Source organism: Sciurus vulgaris (genome assembly GCF_902686455.1).
Source record: "Sciurus vulgaris genome assembly, chromosome: 11".
NCBI lineage: Eukaryota > Metazoa > Chordata > Mammalia > Rodentia > Sciuridae > Sciurus > Sciurus vulgaris.
This window is the reverse complement of record NC_136472.1, coordinates 66,789,450-66,808,295: the sequence shown is the minus strand read 5'-3', so window position 1 is coordinate 66,808,295 and position 18,846 is coordinate 66,789,450. Positions and strand designations below refer to the sequence as shown.

The window sequence follows — 18,846 nt, the reverse complement described above, 5'->3', positions numbered from 1 at the left end:
TCTTCTGGTTGTACATGATGTAGAGTTACACAGGTCATGTAATCATATAGGCACACAGGGTGAGTGTTCAATTCTTTCCATTATACTTCCTAACCCCATACACCCTCTCCTCCCTTCAGTCCCCTCTGTCTACTCCAAAATACCTCTATTCTCCCCTCTTATTGTGAATTAGCATCTGTATATCAGAAAAAACATTTGACCCTTTGTTCTTTGGGATTAGCTTAATTTACTTAGCATGATATTCTCCAGTTCCATTCATTTACTGGCAAATGCCATAATTTCATTCTTCTTTAAGGCTCAGTAATATTCCATTATGAATGTATACCACAAACTGTTTACCCATTCATCTGTTGAAGGGCACCTAGGTTGGTTCCACAATCTAGATATTGTGAATTGAACTGCCATTAATATTAATGTGGATGCACCCACTGTAGTATGCTGATTTTAAGTCCTTAGGGTATAAACTTAGGAGTGGGATGACTGGATCAAATGGTAGTTCCATTCCAAGTTTTCTGAGGAATATTCATACTGCTTTCCATATGGTTGCACCAATTTGCAGTCCCACCAACAATGTATGAGTGTACCTTTTTTTCCACATCCTCACCATCATTTATTTTTGTTCCATTGTGTTCTTAATCCCACAAAATTTAGTATTCTTTACTCCTTCTTAATAAACTGATAAGGAAAAATAATTCAGCTCTATAATTTTTTTTCTGCTAAGTTCCTTCAGCAGCTTCCTCATTAATATAACTAATATTATGGGAGTATATAACCTCTATCTTATTTCATCTTCATAAATAGCCTAGAGAAATTAAACATGTTAAGCTAATAATTGCATTACACCATTAGGAGGAATTATGATATAAGCAATTATGGTTGGTATTTCTAGTAGTATTTAGATAGGAGGAAGCATGAAAACTAGAAAACCATGCAGGACAATTTGGTAATAGATCACATGAATCAAGTTAGTCAGGTGTTCATATCATTAAAAATAAAAATAGGTAAAACATAGATACAAATAGGAAATTTCAAAAATCAATCCAACGAGGCATAGTAACTATACCTGGAATAGCCCAAGATGTGGAACTGCTCACGGTATATCACTGCCCAGATATAGCTAGCCTATTCTCTATCTGTATCCCACCCATAACCCAGAGCCTATCACAGAACACACCTTGTCCAGTTTCTAATGATGGCCTACCTAGGCTTATTTGCACACAACTAAGCACCACATCATTTTACAGCTTGCCTCCATGCCACAGGCAAAGTCACAACCCAGAGTAGAACACAAGGCACCAGACTCAAGTATAGTAAAGTAGCCGCCATCCAACTTAGACATATTGTTCTCCGTCACTATCAGGAACTAGCTGCAGAATTAATACAAACTGGATTATACTCAGGCTGAGGCAAGTATTGAGCCTTGGTCTTGCTCTAACTTTTAAAAAGAGAGACATTGCCATTGCCACTTCCCAGGTGGTATGAAGGGATCATCCATTTACATAATGTGCCATGAAGAAGATAGACTAGAAAATCATAAATTATAAAAGGCCTCTGGAAAATATCTGGGAGCATTTAATGGTTTCTGTTGGGCTAAGGAATGTAATGTGGAGAATGATGAAATTGATCAGTTCTAGGAAGAAGCATTGTTTTCTTGGAGTTATGCTATAGCCTCTATTTGTGTCTAAATTTCTTAATTTCAACCCATAGTTTATATCTAACCATCAGCTCTCCAATCCTCCACTTTTATTGGATTTTCTCCCACACAGCATCTTCTTAATTTCTCAGGCATACTTTGCAAGAATGTGTTGTTACCCTGAACCACCTGATGGGCTGAGTTATCATCTCCACTTCAATCACAGTGTCACAGTCTGATGATATTTTACACACACACACACACACACACACACACACACACACAGCCATCTCAGTTATTCTTTACATCCTCATTAATAATTATAATTAACAGTGAATATTTGCTAATGGAATACCATATGCAGTTTCTTCCAGAGAGTCTGAAGGGAAAAAAGACATGAAAAATTCAGCATTATTGTTACATTTATAAATTTTCCATATGATTTTCTATAAACATGAGAGAAATAATTCAAAGCAAAAATATCTGTTAACTATACTTGATATTCCCTTTCTAGATCTCCTCTACCGTGTTGCGGAAATAAAGAATGGATTTTCTGTTTCTCCAAGAAATAAGCAACATGCTATGACGGAAGTCAGGGTCTGTCACTGGAAGCAAGAAAACTCCCGTCAGAAATGCGTCTATACCCAGTTGCCACCAACATGCTTCTTATCAACAACACCTGGCTCCACCCATCCTCCTTTCTTCTGATGGGCATCCCGGGGCTGGAAGATGTGCACATCTGGATCGGCTTCCCCTTCTTGGCAGTGTACCTAATAGCCCTCCTGGGGAACATCATTATCCTGTTTGTGATTCAGACTGAGCACAGCCTCCACCAACCAATGTTCTACTTCCTGGCCATGTTGGCCTGCACTGATCTGGGCTTGTCCACAGCCACCATCCCCAAGATGCTGGGCATTTTCTGGTTCAACCTCAGAGAGATTGTGTTTGGTGCCTGCATCACACAGATGTACACCATTCACATATGCACAGGCCTGGAATCTGTGGTGCTGACAGTCATGGCCATAGATCGCTATATTGCCATCTGCAACCCCCTGAGATACAGCATGATCCTCACCCACAAGGTGATAGCCATTCTCGGCATAGTCATCATCGTCAGGACTTTGGTGTTCGTGACTCCTTTCATATTCCTTATCCTGAGATTACCTTTCTGTGGTGTCCGCATTATCCCCCATACCTACTGTGAACACATGGGTTTGGCAAAGTTAGCTTGTGCCAGTATTAGGGTCAATGTTATTTATGGCTTAATTGCTTTCTCAGTGGGATACATTGACCTTTCCGTGATTGGATTTTCCTATCTGCGAATTCTCCAAGCTGTCTTCCATCTCCCGTCCTGGGATACCCGGATGAAGGCACTCAGCACCTGCGGCTCCCACGTCTGTGTCATGTTGGCCTTCTACCTGCCAGCCCTCTTTTCATTCATGACACACCGCTTTGGCCACAATATCCCTCGCTATATTCACATACTTTTGGCAAATCTCTATGTGGTTGTTCCCCCTGCCCTTAACCCTGTGATCTATGGGGTCAGGACAAAACAGATAAGAGAGCGAGTACTAAGGATGCTGAATCCTAAAAGCCACTGACATTTAGCCCCAAGAGGACCTTCCACAGTAGTCCAATAAGGCAATAATGAGATCTCGCCAGAGATAAAAATTAGAAATATTTTTGTTCAACTTCCACAATAAATCAATAATGAGATCAAAAATAAATAAAAGAAACATTTTGTTTAACTCCTCTGACATTCCCACACAAGCCAATCATATTATGTGTCCCTCCATGGCCCAAAATTCCAGTATACCAGGCATAGCACAGAGATTCCACAACAACCTCTTTACTCTAATCCATGAAAAACAAAATAATGCTCATGTTGAACCTACTGATATCTCAAAATTCCTGAAGGGAGAAAGAGGTTTTGCAAAAACGTGTTGCACCAACACGTGCCTTGAATAACTTCCATCCACATGGAGCTTCTCTCCATTCACATGTCAGAAGCTCAAGTTTATGAGTAGAAAAGTGATGTGGGATTTCATGAAAACCAATCAGAATACAGTGGCCAGAGAAATTAACTGAGATTCATAAAATACACATTTAAATTTAGGCTCTGGTCTTATCTAGAAGGTTGACCTGAGAATTACACTTAAAACTCTTTAAGCATCAATATCCCTGTCCATAAAATGTTACAAAACAATTGCAATTTGGTACTATGAACTTGAGAATACTGTAGTAAACATCTTCGCAGCTTGCAAATCATTAGAGGATTTGGGGAAAAGATAACCTGCTAGTGTAGTGTTCCTTCCTTCTAGCATTCCTTCTCGACTTGGCTTACTAAATCCAACACTAGTGCACAGTCCCTAGTCTAGCACAGGGGTCTTTGTGGACCTCACAGCACTTATCTCCAAGAGACTCTCAGTCAGGGGCTTGCAGGCCTCAAGAGTTTACAGGGCTCTATCTGGGCTTGAGGGCTCAGAGAAAACCCTCATCTCACAGTCCTTGGTGAGATGAGCTTTGAGAGAGACTGTAATGGTGGCTGCTACAAGAACATAAAGTAACTCTCACTATGGTGTGAAAGCTTAATAAAACCATTGATTTGTTTGGGGATTCTAGGAGCTGCAAAGACATGAAACTGACTTCTAATTGGAAATAAGATCCTGGTTGAAACTCAGGGTAGGTTGAGCAGGAATACACAGAGAATGGGGCTAAGATGACAGTGGTGTAAACATAAAGAGGAGAAAGTAAAGTTTGCAGAAATGAAAATTTATAAAAAGACAGGAAAAAAAATATCCAGGAAATATTTTTATTTTCAGTGCTAGGGATCAAACCCAGGGCTTCACACATCTCAGGCAAGGTCTCATCCCTAGCCCCAAATTTTCTAAATAGAAATTTTGAAATAACAGAAAGAAGAGCTCAAAAGAATAGACAGATAACAGAACAAAGAATGAAGATGACAGAAGAGTCATTTCATATTGTCTTCCAAATAAAGTAGCATGCTAATATAGCTTTGCTTTTTTAATTGTTTGTTACATATTAATAACACCAAAGAGTAGGTTTCATTGTGGCATATTCACACATGTATACAACATAATTTGAGTTTTCTATACTACATTAGCTGTTGGACAGAAATAAAAAATTAGGAAATTTTCAAACTCAGTTTCCAAAACTAACATCATCCTTATGGCAAAATCAGATAAAAAAGAAGAAAAAAGCAGAAGAACCAAACTAAGAAATTTTCAGGAGAAAAAGAGACATAGGTTAAACCCTCATGCAAATGTAGATAAAATGATAAACTTGAAAATTCAATTTGCCTTATTTTTATTAACTCTAATTTTTATTTTTAATTGCACCTCAATTTTACATGTTTTTGGATTACAATGTGATATTTCAATACAAAGTTTATATTTTCTAATGATCAGATCAGGCTAACTGATACATAATCTCATTTATCATTTCTTTGTGTTGGGAACATTCAATATCTTCTCTACAAGCTGTTTCTAATATACAATTAAATGTTGTCACCATAGTTACCGTACTCTGCTGGAGGTCATTAGACATCATTCCTTTATACAATTGGACATCTGTACTTTTAAATTATCCTCTATCCATCTTCCCCAGTCTCCACCCTTCCCGGTCTCTGCTAAGCACTATTCCACTTTCTACTCTCTATTTCTCTTAGGTCAACATTTTTTATCTTCACATATAAGGAAGAGCATATAATATATGTCTTTCTGCACCTGGTTTATTTCACTTAATATTATGTCCTCCAGTTCCTGCAAATGATAGAATTTCATTATTTTAATGGCTGAATAATATTCTTTTGTGTATTTATATCACATTTGCTGTATCCCTCCACTCATCCATGAACATTTCGGTTGATTCCATGCCTTGGACATCATGGATAGTATTGCAATAAACATGTGAGTGCAAATAACTCATACAGATTCAGATTTCTTCTCCTTTGGATATGTACCCAGTAGTGGACTTACTGGATCCTGTGGTAATTTTCTGAGGAAATTCCAAACTGTTTTCTATAGTGGCTCGACTAATTGACATTCCCATCAACTGGGATAAGAGTGATTCCTTTTCTCTGCATTCTTGACTGAGTTTGTTACTTTTTATTTCTGTTAAGTCATTCTAATTGGAGTGAGATGATATTTAATTGTTGTTTTTATTTGTATACAAATTGTTTTAAATTAAGTTTATTCTTATTACAAAACCCAAAGAAAATAGATAGATTGTGGAATGTCTGGCTTTAAAAGTTAACTACCTACCATGTGTACAATTGACTTTGACGAGAATGAGAGGATAATTTCCAAGAGGTAGGCAATGTTCCACAAGAAATGAGCTTGGGCTACAATCAGAGGCCCACAGGCAACTACATTTTAAGATGCTGTGAACAAAGGAAATTGTTTTTTAGAAAATGAGCACAAAACCAGCAATTATATGTACCTGTGCTCCAAATCCTGGGCACTGATTTGAGATAAAAATCTTGAGCAATTCTATATAACAGGCTCCAAACTGAGTAGGAGCAAACATTTAGTTATTGCTCATTAGGATTTTCCCCCAAAATTACTGGGAAGCCTATTTTATAGTATTGATAATAATAACAACAATAATTACAACATCAAAAGAACTACCAAGTGCTTTCCAAAAATGATCACATTTATTTCTTATAAAAAGTAAACAAATAAGAAATATAAGATTCCAAAAATTTATGCAACTTGTTAAATGGCAGATATGGGAGAAAATTCTTTCCCTGCCTTGGATTCTTGACCACGAGGAAGGAAAAGAGTCAGAAAAAAAAATTATTACCACAAGTTCAGTCATATATTTTATCTGCAAGGTACTAATGGAGTAAATTATGGGAAAGATAAGAATAAATAGTCTTTCTGGATGCACATACAAGTAGAGGATCAAATAAAATGTAAATAAAATGTCTAATATAGACATGTGGACACAAGGGGTAACTGGAGGTGATAATGAGGGGAGAGGGGAGCAGATAAAAAAGATAGGAATACCCCAAGGCCATATAAAGAACAAGATTAGGACTCCTTCCTATAAGTCTGTTACTGGTTACATTTGCTCTGGCAACAAATCTTCTGGTTTGCTTAAAAAACATGTCACAAGAACAAAAATAGGATTCCTTATAAATTTCACTCAAGGGATTCTATTTTGACAGATATTGAGAAATTCAGAAGCTTCTTGGAATTTATTACCATTACTATGAGTTATCAGTGTAGGAATTTACATGGTTGCATTTGTAAGCATTGTGCCTACTCTTTATCAGTACCTTTTTGGAAAATTGGAACTTGGTGCCCACAGACGTTGGCACTAGAACCTTCTTGACTTAAGGTTTTGCTTTTGTGTAAATAATCACATACTTTTAGTTCCTAAGTATCACATCCTCCTCATTCAACTAGTGCAAGGTGATCAACTCAGACTCTCCCTAAGACTTCAGTGGCACTAGTAAGTCTGCTTTGTGAAGGATAGGACATAAAGAGTGAAGAGGAAAGCTTTCTCCCCCAAGAAGAAAAAAAAAACCTGGAATCCCGATTCTTCTGCCTCTTCAAGGAGAGCAAGAATACCTTTCCCTGGAGAAGCAGAAAAAGCTGAATTTAAGCATAAATTCTCCTTTCTGAGATGCAAAGTTTAGAATATTCAGTCAGATTCAGGAATATTTTTTCCTGGAAGAGTTTGGCAGCATGAGGAGATGAACGCACCAAGTCACCACTATGATGTTGTACGCCTGCCTACAACAGGGATTGCGGTGGGATGAGAGTGGGGTTTGCAACTGGGGAAGTTGTGTGGTTGAAGGCTGAAGATGGGGGCTTGAAGGCAAGTAGGGAAGAGCCCTTGGCTAGAGGGATGTCTAAGTACCCTGAGGCGGCTCTGCTGTGAAGGAGCCCAAGTTAGTCATGTGGAGAAGCCTCAGTCAGAGGAAGGCATCTGCTTCAGCATTCTGCTCTTTTAAGCCATTCCAACCCAGGAGCCAGACTGATGAGTAAAGAAGTCATATTGGTCATTTCATCGACAGTAGATGCCATGGGGGCCTAGAACATCACTCTGGGAATATTGCTTCTATAGAATGTGGGAAAAGAGAAGAAATAAATGAAGCTGAAACAATGTGCCTGGGAGAAATTATGCAGCTAGGATCAAGAGGATCAAAAAGGCAAAAGACAGAAGGGGAAAAGACATGAGGATGAAATAGAAGTCCACCGTATGCTGTGTTGCCCACCTCACCCCAGAAACAACAGAAGAAAAGGAGGAAGGAGCTTTGGATCCCCAAATTGTAGTCCATGTTTCCCTGAAGGAAACTCAATGTTCTAGGGACCAGGTTCTCTTGGAATAATGTGTGCAGAGCAGAAGACTCATTTCAGAGCTGGGATTCCACTCATTGTACCAGTTTCAAGAACCCATTTCACCTTTCAGATTCAAGATAATGGAATCACACAAGGAATGGAATCCTGACTGGCATGCTACTCTCGGGTCATCTTTTTAGATCAACTACAAGAAATGATGATAAAAGGTAAAATTAAAGTCTAAAAGTTCCCATAAACTTTAGCTTCCAGCCAAGATGGAATAAAAGGAACTGAATTCACCTTCCTAACTGAAACAAAGTAATCAAAACTGAGTGAAATATACTGAGTAATGGTTTCGAATACAAGAGACATCAGATAAGTAAGCACAGGGAACCCTAGGGCGTGGGCAACAAGAGAGACCACTGGCCTAGTTTCCTACCTTGACAGAGTTCCCAGGATACAGTGAGGGAGGAGGGATGGACCCCGGTGGGATGCAGTGGAGTCCCTGAATTCAAGAGGTCTAGTTGGAACCACATACAGACTAATAAAGCTACAACTCATAGGGCAGAGGTCTGGAGAAGAAAAAGCTGCACATCGAATGTTGAACATCTGCAGAGGATCCTCAAGTGATAAGTGAAAGCATGTGAGGAAGCTTACATGAGGTAGGGGGAGAAACGAGGATACCCTAAGGACTAGGAAAGCAAAATCCAGCTCTCCCACATGGCTTGAAAATATAGCTCTTCCACCAGCCAGAAAAGAAAAACAATCATAATTCATGGGGCTTTGAACAGGATTCTCAAAGGACTATATCCTCAGTTGTGATCAAAAAAGTCCTAGACCAAAATTTGTTCTAGTCCCTCCTAACAGAGCCCAAAGGGTTAAAAATCTTTCCAAGTAACTTCATGAATTCACAGAAAAGCTTAAGAATATTTTGAAACTTGAAATATGTGAGATTCAGTATCTAACAAAGCAAAATCCAAAATGTATGATGTCCAGTAAAAATTTTCTAAATATGAACATAAGCAGAAAATAAAACCAAAAAAAGGGTAAGGAAGGGAATTAATCAATCAAAATTAGCAATGGTTTTAGAATTAGAAAACAAGAACATTCAGACTATTATTAAACGCAAATCCCCTATATTCAAAAAAACTTAAGTAGAGTCATAGAAGGCATTCAGAGACTCAAGGTGAATTTCCAGAGATGAAAAAGTAAACAGATGGGATCAAGAGTAGATTGTCATTGCATATGATAAAAAATGGGATTTGACTTCATAAAATTAAAACATTTCTATTAAATAACTTCCAGCATACACTAAAATTTTTCTCTTGCATTTTTATCATTAAAATTTTATGATAGATGCCATGGTGAGTTAACTTTGATTCACTCGATGGTATAGGCAGTACCTATCCAATGAACATTTGTGAGACTCCCAAAAAATTTGTGAATGGGTTCATGGAATGCACAGAAGGGGCTGAATGAGCACAAACATATATGGATAAGTATGTAAGATCTGTACCCAGGAGGCTAACTGCTGCACACAGTCAACATATGGCTGGAATACCAGGGGAGAACTCAGAAAGAAGGAAAACACTTTCTTTATCCATCTGCCTGCTTGTCCTAGGAGGACCATTTGGGCCCAGGGGGAAGGAGAATTGGGAAGTCCACAGAGGGTAGGGTCACTGAGCCTCTAGAAGTATAACTGTCTGCAGAAACCTCTGGAACCAACCAGAGCTCCAGTGCCTGTGAACCTGACCCCATGCTTCATCCTTCTGTAAGTGAATCTTGGCACAAGATGCTGAGGGGTGGCTGCACCAAGTTTAACCAGAACACAGAAGACCTGTCTCAGTCTGTGTTTCTCTTTCCTGAGTCGGTACTGCTGGAATAGTCGCAAAAGGGAGAAATACAGACCACCTCCACCTCAGGTTAGGAGGCACAAGTGAGGGTCTGTGCTCGGGGATCTTCTCTCCTTTGTTCTCCTCTGGGAACTTTGTGGCACCATAAATATATGGAAGTCGAAGTTTGTTCACTAGAGATTAACAGAAGGTAGAAGAACTGGGAATGTCATCCGGAACTCAGTTAAAAGAATTTGGAGGCTTCAGTTATGAATATAGAAATTTAGGACTTCTAAGACCAAGATCTGCCTTGATTATCCTGGATCATAGGGAAGAAATTAAATTTAGTCTACGTAACCTCAGAGGGAGGGTCAGAGACCACAACCGAGTGTCAGTGGCAGTAAGAAAGTAGTAATTCAACAGATTTAAGCACAATCTAGTCATTGCTAAAAGCTACTGCTGCCAAAAAAGGGAAATTATGCCAGAAAAGCAAGGAGCTACCTGTCACTACATGCACTCAATAGTAGCTGCAACTACATCTGTAGAGATGTCTTACATGCCTGAGTTTTATCAAACTGGATGATCCCTAACAACCCCTGACCCTCTCAAAACGAGGCTTCCCTGGTGCCATGCTACGGGGCTCCCATGCAGCCTGGGGAAATTCTTGAGCTTTGAGGACCTTGCTTTGATTTTTGACTTTCCACTTCCCCAGCTTCCTCATCCTGTCTCTGGCTGGAAACAGAGAACACAAGATCTTGGTCCTAGGCGTCAGTGCTGCCACTGGCAAGCTTCCATTGCCAACCAAGACTAAAAGAGGAGGGGACACAAAAGGACAAGTACTTTCTCAGAAGCTTTGCTCCTAAGACTGAGTAAGTTATTCAGTGCTTCTTAGATGGTTTATGTGTGAAGAACATGTAGAAATGTTCAGACAAAGAGAAAGAATGGAATTAGAAAATGTTGTCCTCAGAAACTCCATGCTAGTGCTAAAAGTAGTTAAGAGATGGAAAAAAAAAAAAAAAACATATGTCACATTTCTTCCCCTAGGCTTCTCCACAGATACTCATGGGTGAAAAACCACTCCTTCCATTTGACTTTACTCTCCAATAGCCATTTCTGATCCTTCCTGATCACAACCAGGGAATTTTTCAACATTTTCAGGAATATTTCCTGATGCCTGGAGAAGAGAAGTTTATAGGTAATAGTGATTTTTCAGGCTGTGATTTAGAAGAGGCAAATATAGAAATTCTGCAGATGATAGTAATATTAGAGGATGAGCAAAGAATATTTGAATGATGAATATAGTGTTCTGAGAGTGTTTGAAATTATACAACCTGAAGTGGACATGTTATGAATATAAGCAAAGTTCTTAAGGATTGGGTCAATTGTGAAAACTCCTGGACTTAGCCGGTTCTATTGGTTCATTCTTCAAACTAACAAGTGAATATATCTCAAGAGAAAACTATGGACAGAATTTGGAGAACATGGTGCCCAGGGCACAGAGAAGGTTCTTTACCCCTCAACTCCAGACCAGAAGTATGTTCTATGGCTTATAATCTTAAGGACATCCTTCAGTTCTAGTATCTATCACTCTAGATGGGTCACGCCATCAAGTACAGTGCAGAACTGCAAAAGAAGATAAAATGAGATGGGGTATAGGTATGTAGTTATAAAGTAGAAAATGAAATCAGAGAATGCAGATATGAAAATATGTTTTGTAATTTTTATTGCACACGTAGGGTTGGCACTTAGAGGTTAAACCTAGGAAAACAATAAAAGAACCAATAAAAAAGGTGAACTAAAGTGGAAATTGGACCCTTTGATCAGTGGGAACAGGATGGAGATGTAGCTTCGTGGAAGAATGCTTGTCTAGCACGTATGAGGCCCTGGGATCATTCCCAGGCACTGGGAATATGGTTAATTTGAGCAGTGGAAGCAGATGTCAGTGTTGCTACTGGGAGTCCAGATACCTGAAAACCATCCCTAGAATTGGGAGGCATAGAAAAATCTAAAAACATACAAAACAAGATGTCAAATAACAAGCACTACTAGACCACTGTGGTGACACAGGAAACAGGTGTCTTCATATCTTCACTAGATTTGAATCTGAAGAAATTACTTGGACTTCTATTTCTTCCACATTTGAATCCTACCACTTAAACCATAGAAAAGATACATGATACCACTGAATCTGAACTTGCTCAGTGAAAGACAAATTGCTAAAAGAGTCAACTTACCCTACCTACTTCAGAGCATCATGAGTCACAAACGAAGCAATATGTTAAAATTTAATTTGGATTTGCCAAAGACATTGTTAATATTCTCTATTATTAGCAAGAGAAAAGAGTTGGGAGATGGTCTGAGTACCTTCTATGTACCAGGAGGAAGGCCATGGCTGGTAGACGTGCTTGGGGAAGCAGAGGTGAAATGGAGAAGCCTAGGAACAAATGTCCATCCTCCCTCCACTGAGAGCAGCCAATGTGACTAAGAATCTCTAGGATGAGAAGAATCTGAGAGGAGTCAGCTCTCAGGCCTGGAACAGCATTTGGGAAAAGGAAATACATGACTGTAAAAATGTACTATTAGAATCTCTTGAAAAAAGTATGCCTCTATCCACGGAAAAATATCACACAGTTTTAAGTTCACAGTATAATTACAACTTCCTTGCCACCATGAATCCACCCAAACTATTCCTTCTTTAAAAGATTCCATTTTTTAAATGAATAGTTGCCTCATGGGTGAAGTCTGCTTCCTTTTTTATAAGATGAATGGGAAAGCATATTTTCATGGAATTTCAAGGCCTAAAGGAGTTCTGGAAATTAGTTGTATCCAACCTTCTGCATAAAGTGGGAATGGGATTAGAACAGTAGAGCATGTGTGCTTACCAACCTGGATCTTGAGATCTCAGTCTCCTTATTTATAAAGACAAATTTAATAATCCTTGATAATAAGGTATATTTCACTAGATATTGATGATTCAATGTGATAAAGTCCTAGAATATTTGAACACATTTCCCAGAAATAATAAGGGTTCAAAAACAACTATATAATTTTAAGTTATATTGGCAAGACCGATGAAAAACAACCAGGACAGTTTTTAAATACCCAGTGGAACAGAGCTTCTAAATCCACAAAATAATACCTCAGTAAAGACTGTGTCCCAGTGAACAGACTTAGGTACAATGGACTGTGAGATTTCGAAGAACCCAGAAAGACCTGATTTGTACTTTTGCCAAGATGCAGCATTCTTTGGGATCTCCTTAAAAATTTAGGCACAATTCCTTTTCTCCAGCCTATCCGCCGGGTCGGTTAGCCATCCCTCCCCTTCCTTCACATGCTCATTTGTGCATGTTGTTATCGTGGCTCATATTCTTTGTTCTCATTACTACCCATTATCCCTCAGAATTGTTTTACTTCTGGACAGTAAGAGAGTTTCTTATTCAATTTGTGACCCTACTACATGACAGAATCCCAGGGGGAATGATTAAGTCAAAAGAAAATAGTTGCAATATGAACTGCTGTGTGGAAAGTGAGAAACACGTACATGGTTCATGACATTAGAGATGGAAAAGGAGCAAGAAGAAGTGATGGGAGGCTGGAGAGGGGGGCTCCAGCATTCCTGCACGATTGCAATCAAAAGATGCAACTGTTCATCTTGATCAATGACACTTACTGCTCCCTCTGCTATGTGGAATTGCTCATTCTCTTTCAAACTTGTTTCTTCCAGAAGTTGGGAATTCATTACATATGAAGATCTATGTAAGAAGTAGATGGTGGGAGGTAATTTTGTGGTAGGGTCTATTTTTACCAATTAAAAAAAAATCTTAGAAAAATGGAAGTTAACTTTATTTCTTGTATATAACAAATAAAAATCTCTAAAGCAAAATAAATGAAACTAAAATCTCATAATGTAAGTGGCATGGGAACTAGAGACATGATCTAGTCCCTTTTATGTCAGACTCTACTAGGCATACCATAAGAGTTAATTTGCAGGTATGATCGTTTATGTTGCTATAAAAGAAAACACAGGAAACAATTATAGATACAAATTGAGAATCTCTTCTGTCTCCAAAGTGTTAACTAGGTGTTTTTTCCCTTTGAAATTTCTGAAAGCACCCAACAATTCTATTGAAAGTATAAATGGAGGAAATCAAGCATGTAAATAAATCATATAATCTCAGTTCTCCACACTGTTTAAAGGAATAGGAATAAACCACGTGGCATGGCACCATGGAGAAACACATACATTCCCTTGGCCTGGACAACCGACCACAAATTGCACCCAGGTGTAGAACGTTGCTCTGTCTTCAGGCATGTGGAGTCATTAGGTGATTTTTTTTTATCCTAATTTTACAGATCACTAAAAGAAAGTTGTAGAAATACGTGACAAAATATGGCAGCACACCAAAACGACACCAACCCCACAGGAATTTCAGACTTCCTTCTGAATTGTTTTGTCAGGTCTCCCCGCTGGCAACTCTGGCTGTCCCTGCCCCTCAGCCTGCTCTTCCTCCTGGCCATGGGGGCCAACGCTATACTTCTGATGACCATCCGCCTGGAGGCCTCTCTGCATGAGCCCATGTACTACCTGCTCAGCCTCCTCTCCCTGCTGGACATCGTGCTCTGCCTTACTGTCATCCCCAAGGTCCTGGCCATCTTCTGGTTTGACTTCAGACCCATCAGCTTCCCTGCCTGCTTCCTCCAGATGTATATCATGAATAGCTTCCTAGCCATGGAGTCCTGTACATTCATGGTCATGGCCTTTGATCGCTATATAGCCATCTGCCACCCACTGAGATACCCATCCATCATCAATGACCAATTTGTACTCAAGGCTGTCATTTTCATTGTGGCCAGGAACATCCTTATGTGTGGGCCCATCCCCATTCTCTCAGCACGACTCCATTACTGTAGGAGAAATGTCATCGAGAACTGCATCTGTGCCAACATGTCTGTCTCCAGACTCTCTTGTGATGATGTCACCCTCAATCGCCTTTACCAGTTTGCTGGAGGCTGGACTCTTCTGGGATCTGACCTCATCCTCATTTTCCTCTCTTACATCCTCATACTGCGAGCTGTGCTGAAGCTCAAGGCAGAGGGTGCCGTGGCCAAAGCCCTTAGCACTTGTGGTTCCCACTTCATCCTCATCCTCTTCTTCAGCACCATCCTTCTGGTCTTTGTCCTCACACATGTGGCTAAGAGAAAGGTCTCCCCTGATGTGCCAGTCTTACTCAATGTCCTCCACCATGTCATCCCTGCAGCCCTGAACCCCATTGTTTATGGGGTGAGAACCCAGGAGATCAAGCAAGGAATCCAGAAATTACTGAAGAAAAGGTGGTAACAAAGGCAACTGACTCTGCATTCCTCATATAGGAAGACTTATTCATCAGTTTTTGGGAACTTGGGCTGAGAACCATAACTGGGAGACCAGATTTCAAAAAGAAAGATAAGTACTAGTTCTGAAATAAGTTCCTGACTCCCTCTTTACACCCCAAAAACTTCTTCCAACACATACATGCCAAAAAAAAAAAAAAACACCTTTTACATCTTTGTGTCTTTTTAATTATTACCCAATATTTATGATTCTTTTTTCCTAAAAAAAAAAGCTCATTAAATAAATACCATAGTGGAGAAATAAATCATAGTTAATACTAAAGTTACATATTTCAACATTGAAATTTTTCAAAATATATCTGTGGATATTAGTGGCATTGATTATGACTTCGTATTATAATATTACTGTTATTATGTCATCCCATAATGCAATTGTGAAAAGACCATGGTAGTTTGAATGTCAGCATTGAAAGTGGCTGGAGTCCATAGTCTCTCACTTACCTCCAACCAAGCCAATGCCTTTTTTCTACCCCTCCTCTTTTGCAAGCAAAGTCCCTCTTCTGTTGGCAGAACCCTGAAAGAATTAAGACTCCTGTAAAAATGAAGGACATGTGGAGCGGTGGGTTTTACTGGATTAGATGGAGTTACTGGGTTAGAAGTTATAAACCTTCTCCTGAGTGGCGTTGCACCACTGTCTGCTTGAAGTTCACATGCAAGTTTCACAGTGACTACATTTGTGATCTGTGCACAGGGCTCTGCTGATGCATTCTCATATGTCACAATATCAGAAAACACCCAAGTGACGACACTTAAGTATGTTAGGGTTTATTATTAATGGGGCAAAGATTTTCTAAAACAACTTCTTTCTTCCAGGAACTTGATTAGGGAAATCGATAGGTATAAAGACACATAGGACAATTTGTAATCATTGAGAAACTCATATAGTATTTAGGCAAAATATAAAACATGCTGAATCCTACAATTGTTAAGGAATGTTTTCTTCTTCTACAAGTAAAGAACTGGGAGAAACAAGGTATTCATCCACATTGTGATGCACTCCTGTTGTCCCAGATACATGCGAGTTTGAGGCAGGAGGGTGGCAAATTCAAAGCCAAGACGCTATGTCAAAATTAAGAGAAATAAAAATAGGTTCACATATATTCAGGGAATGACTAGAAAAAGAAAACCTGAGATATGAAAGGAGGAATTACAGGCTCTGCATTTGGGTCCTTGTATAACCATAGATGACATTTGCACCTGGGATTAACCCAGGAGCATCACTCAACTTGAGGATCCTCATCTGTCACATGAAAGCTGAAAACTAAATGTTTTTAAATACATTTCTGCTTCTAGGAGTCCATGCCACACTTCACTGTCTTTTTAATTATTTATTCAAATATTTTTTTTACAGACTGCATTTTGATTCATTGTACAAAAATGGGGCACATCATTGTTTCTATGGTTGTACACGACATAGATTCCAAGACAGGCATCACTCCCACTACTGTGTCTCCTCCATACCTCTTCCCTTTGACATAGATATGAACGTTTCCCACATTCCCCAAATGAAACTTGAAACTAAGTAGGAAAACTAACATCATCTTAGGGATAAATTCCAAATACTAAAATTTTTTAGTTTTTTTCAGAGATCAAAAATCCAAGTCTGGCTGAAGGATTACTTATATATCTGTTTCATTAACAGGTCCTCTTACATGTAACTACCCAGAAAAAAAGTTATGGTCCTTCATGATGGTTGGACTTCATGTATATTTAATTCTGGGTCTTAAGCTCTCAATAGACGTAGTGTTTCTCTATGAAATGATACTTAAGACTTTATCTTGCTCTCGGGGTTGACATCCTACCAGGACTACTGAGGAAAATAAAATATATCAATTCCATTCCAGAAAGTCCCACAGAACCCAAAATCATGCATCTCTACCTTCTGACCCCAAAATGAAAATGCCTCTATGTCCACAATTGGAACAGTTGCCAAAGTCTGAGTCAGTTACCCTGAGAAATATATATTTAATGAATTACTGATATGTTTAAGGTATAATCTCCCATAAGTTTTCAACCTCTTTAATTTTCTATCTAATAACAAGAATAAATTATACTTGACTATTTCCTTTGGACTTTGATTTCACACTTGCAAGACTCCTTTCAAGCATGTGCTTGAAACTGAAAGTGCATTTATATTTCCTTAAATAACAAGCAATAATAAGTTAAAATTCTGTTCACATAATGTTCACTATCATAAAGACCAGAATACCTAACAAAAATCTTACTGTTACAAATATTACTATTTTAAAAAGACTCAATTTATTTATAACTCAATACTAATGAGAAATATTCTCAAAATAGAAGTAAAAATCTGCTCCTGAAGCAAATTTAAGCCACTAAAGTTGTGAAATACCTAATTGCATGAAACCTCTCAACAATAGTTTTTAACGATTACCCATCAATGTTATACAAATCACTAGGTCTGATAGTGACACACCAATGTACCTTAAAGCAAATCCCAGTGTTTCCAAAAACTGGCTTAACAAACTCGGTTTGAAGGTGTTTCCCAGAAACGAGGAATTGATCATAAACTATCTGCTAAACCACAGCTTTGAAAATTTTAGATTATTTAAAACTCTGCATTTTGTCTAGTTCATCATTTTTTAAGTGTCGTGGGGGAAACTCTGACTCAATTAATTAAAAGTGTGCCTAATTTCCATGTGAAAAGCAGATAATAACAGAAGCACAGTAACTCTATCCCACTCTAACCAAGTGATGTAAAACAGGGTTTTCTCTAGTCACTAATGTGAAAATTTAAGAAAGTGCTTCGGAAAGCTAGTTAATTGAAAGAACAATGTTTCCTCATAAAAAATGATCACAATAAGAAAACATGTGAATGAGACATCTCTCATGTGCTTTAGTTTGCCACAAATATAAAAGGAAGATAAGGAGTTACAATGTATATAATAGCTTCTTCACTCCAAAGCACCAAGCAGCAGCACATAAAATGTTTGGTAGCATGGTGAGAAGGTTAAAATGGCAGAAGACTTTCTTACTAGCTTTCTGCATGTTAAACAGGTCCAAAGGCCTAACAGTGTTGATAATGAGCTACATTTGAATCCAGGGAAATGCTACATTCTAATTAATTGTATCAGTCAATAATAAGAAACAATAGCCTTACAGTAAGCTTTCATTAAGGTAACAGTTTACCAACAAGGAAATAGTTGCATCCTAATATTTATGTCTTCCTTCAAATCTTGCCTTAAACAGATTTTCACAATTCTATACATCAACATCTGAAACTGGTTAATTTTAATTTTAATGAAAAATTTTCACAGAAGTCCCAAGACATATGGAGCACTTTATAACCTAGCATTCAATAGGAAACAGAAATAGAAAATCTGATCCATTGAACTATGTTACGTCTAGATAATGTTAAGGTGAAGGACTTGTCAGCAACTTTAACATTACCCGGCATTAGCCACTCTTCCCCTATATCCACTATGTGCATCTGACAGATATCTAAGGAGATCTTTCACTAGAGGGTGATCCAGGAATATATTGATCAAGATGGCAAAGTGCCCACAACACAGCAGTGACCGTGCAGGATAAATCTGGGGAACAGTTATTTCTTTCTCCAATACATACTCAGTACTGTTAAGTGTCACACATTCTATGTGCTCAGTATAGGGTCATGAAGAAAAGACATGTGTACATTATGAAAGGATATTCAAGTCAT

The 18,846-nt window shown here is 38.5% G+C and overlaps 2 protein-coding genes across 2 annotated transcripts in view; both read left to right on the top strand.

Moving 5' to 3' along the window:
• Positions 1–15,114, top strand: part of LOC306640515 (olfactory receptor 56A3-like) — a gene marked incomplete at both ends in the record, with an annotated part of 168,308 nt that extends 153,194 nt beyond the window's left edge. Inside the window, one exon of the mRNA XM_079104800.1 lies at positions 14,235–15,114. Coding sequence (XP_078960926.1) covers positions 14,235–15,114 — 880 coding nt within the window. The remainder of the gene's footprint in view (positions 1–14,234) is intronic.
• LOC306640508 (olfactory receptor 52E5) lies at positions 2,293–3,234 on the top strand (the record flags this gene model as incomplete). Its single annotated transcript, XM_079104791.1, has 1 exon — positions 2,293–3,234. The coding sequence occupies one exon, from the start codon at positions 2,293–2,295 to the stop codon at positions 3,232–3,234; it is 942 nt and encodes a 313-aa protein (XP_078960917.1).
• Positions 15,115–18,846: the final 3,732 nt, after the last annotated feature.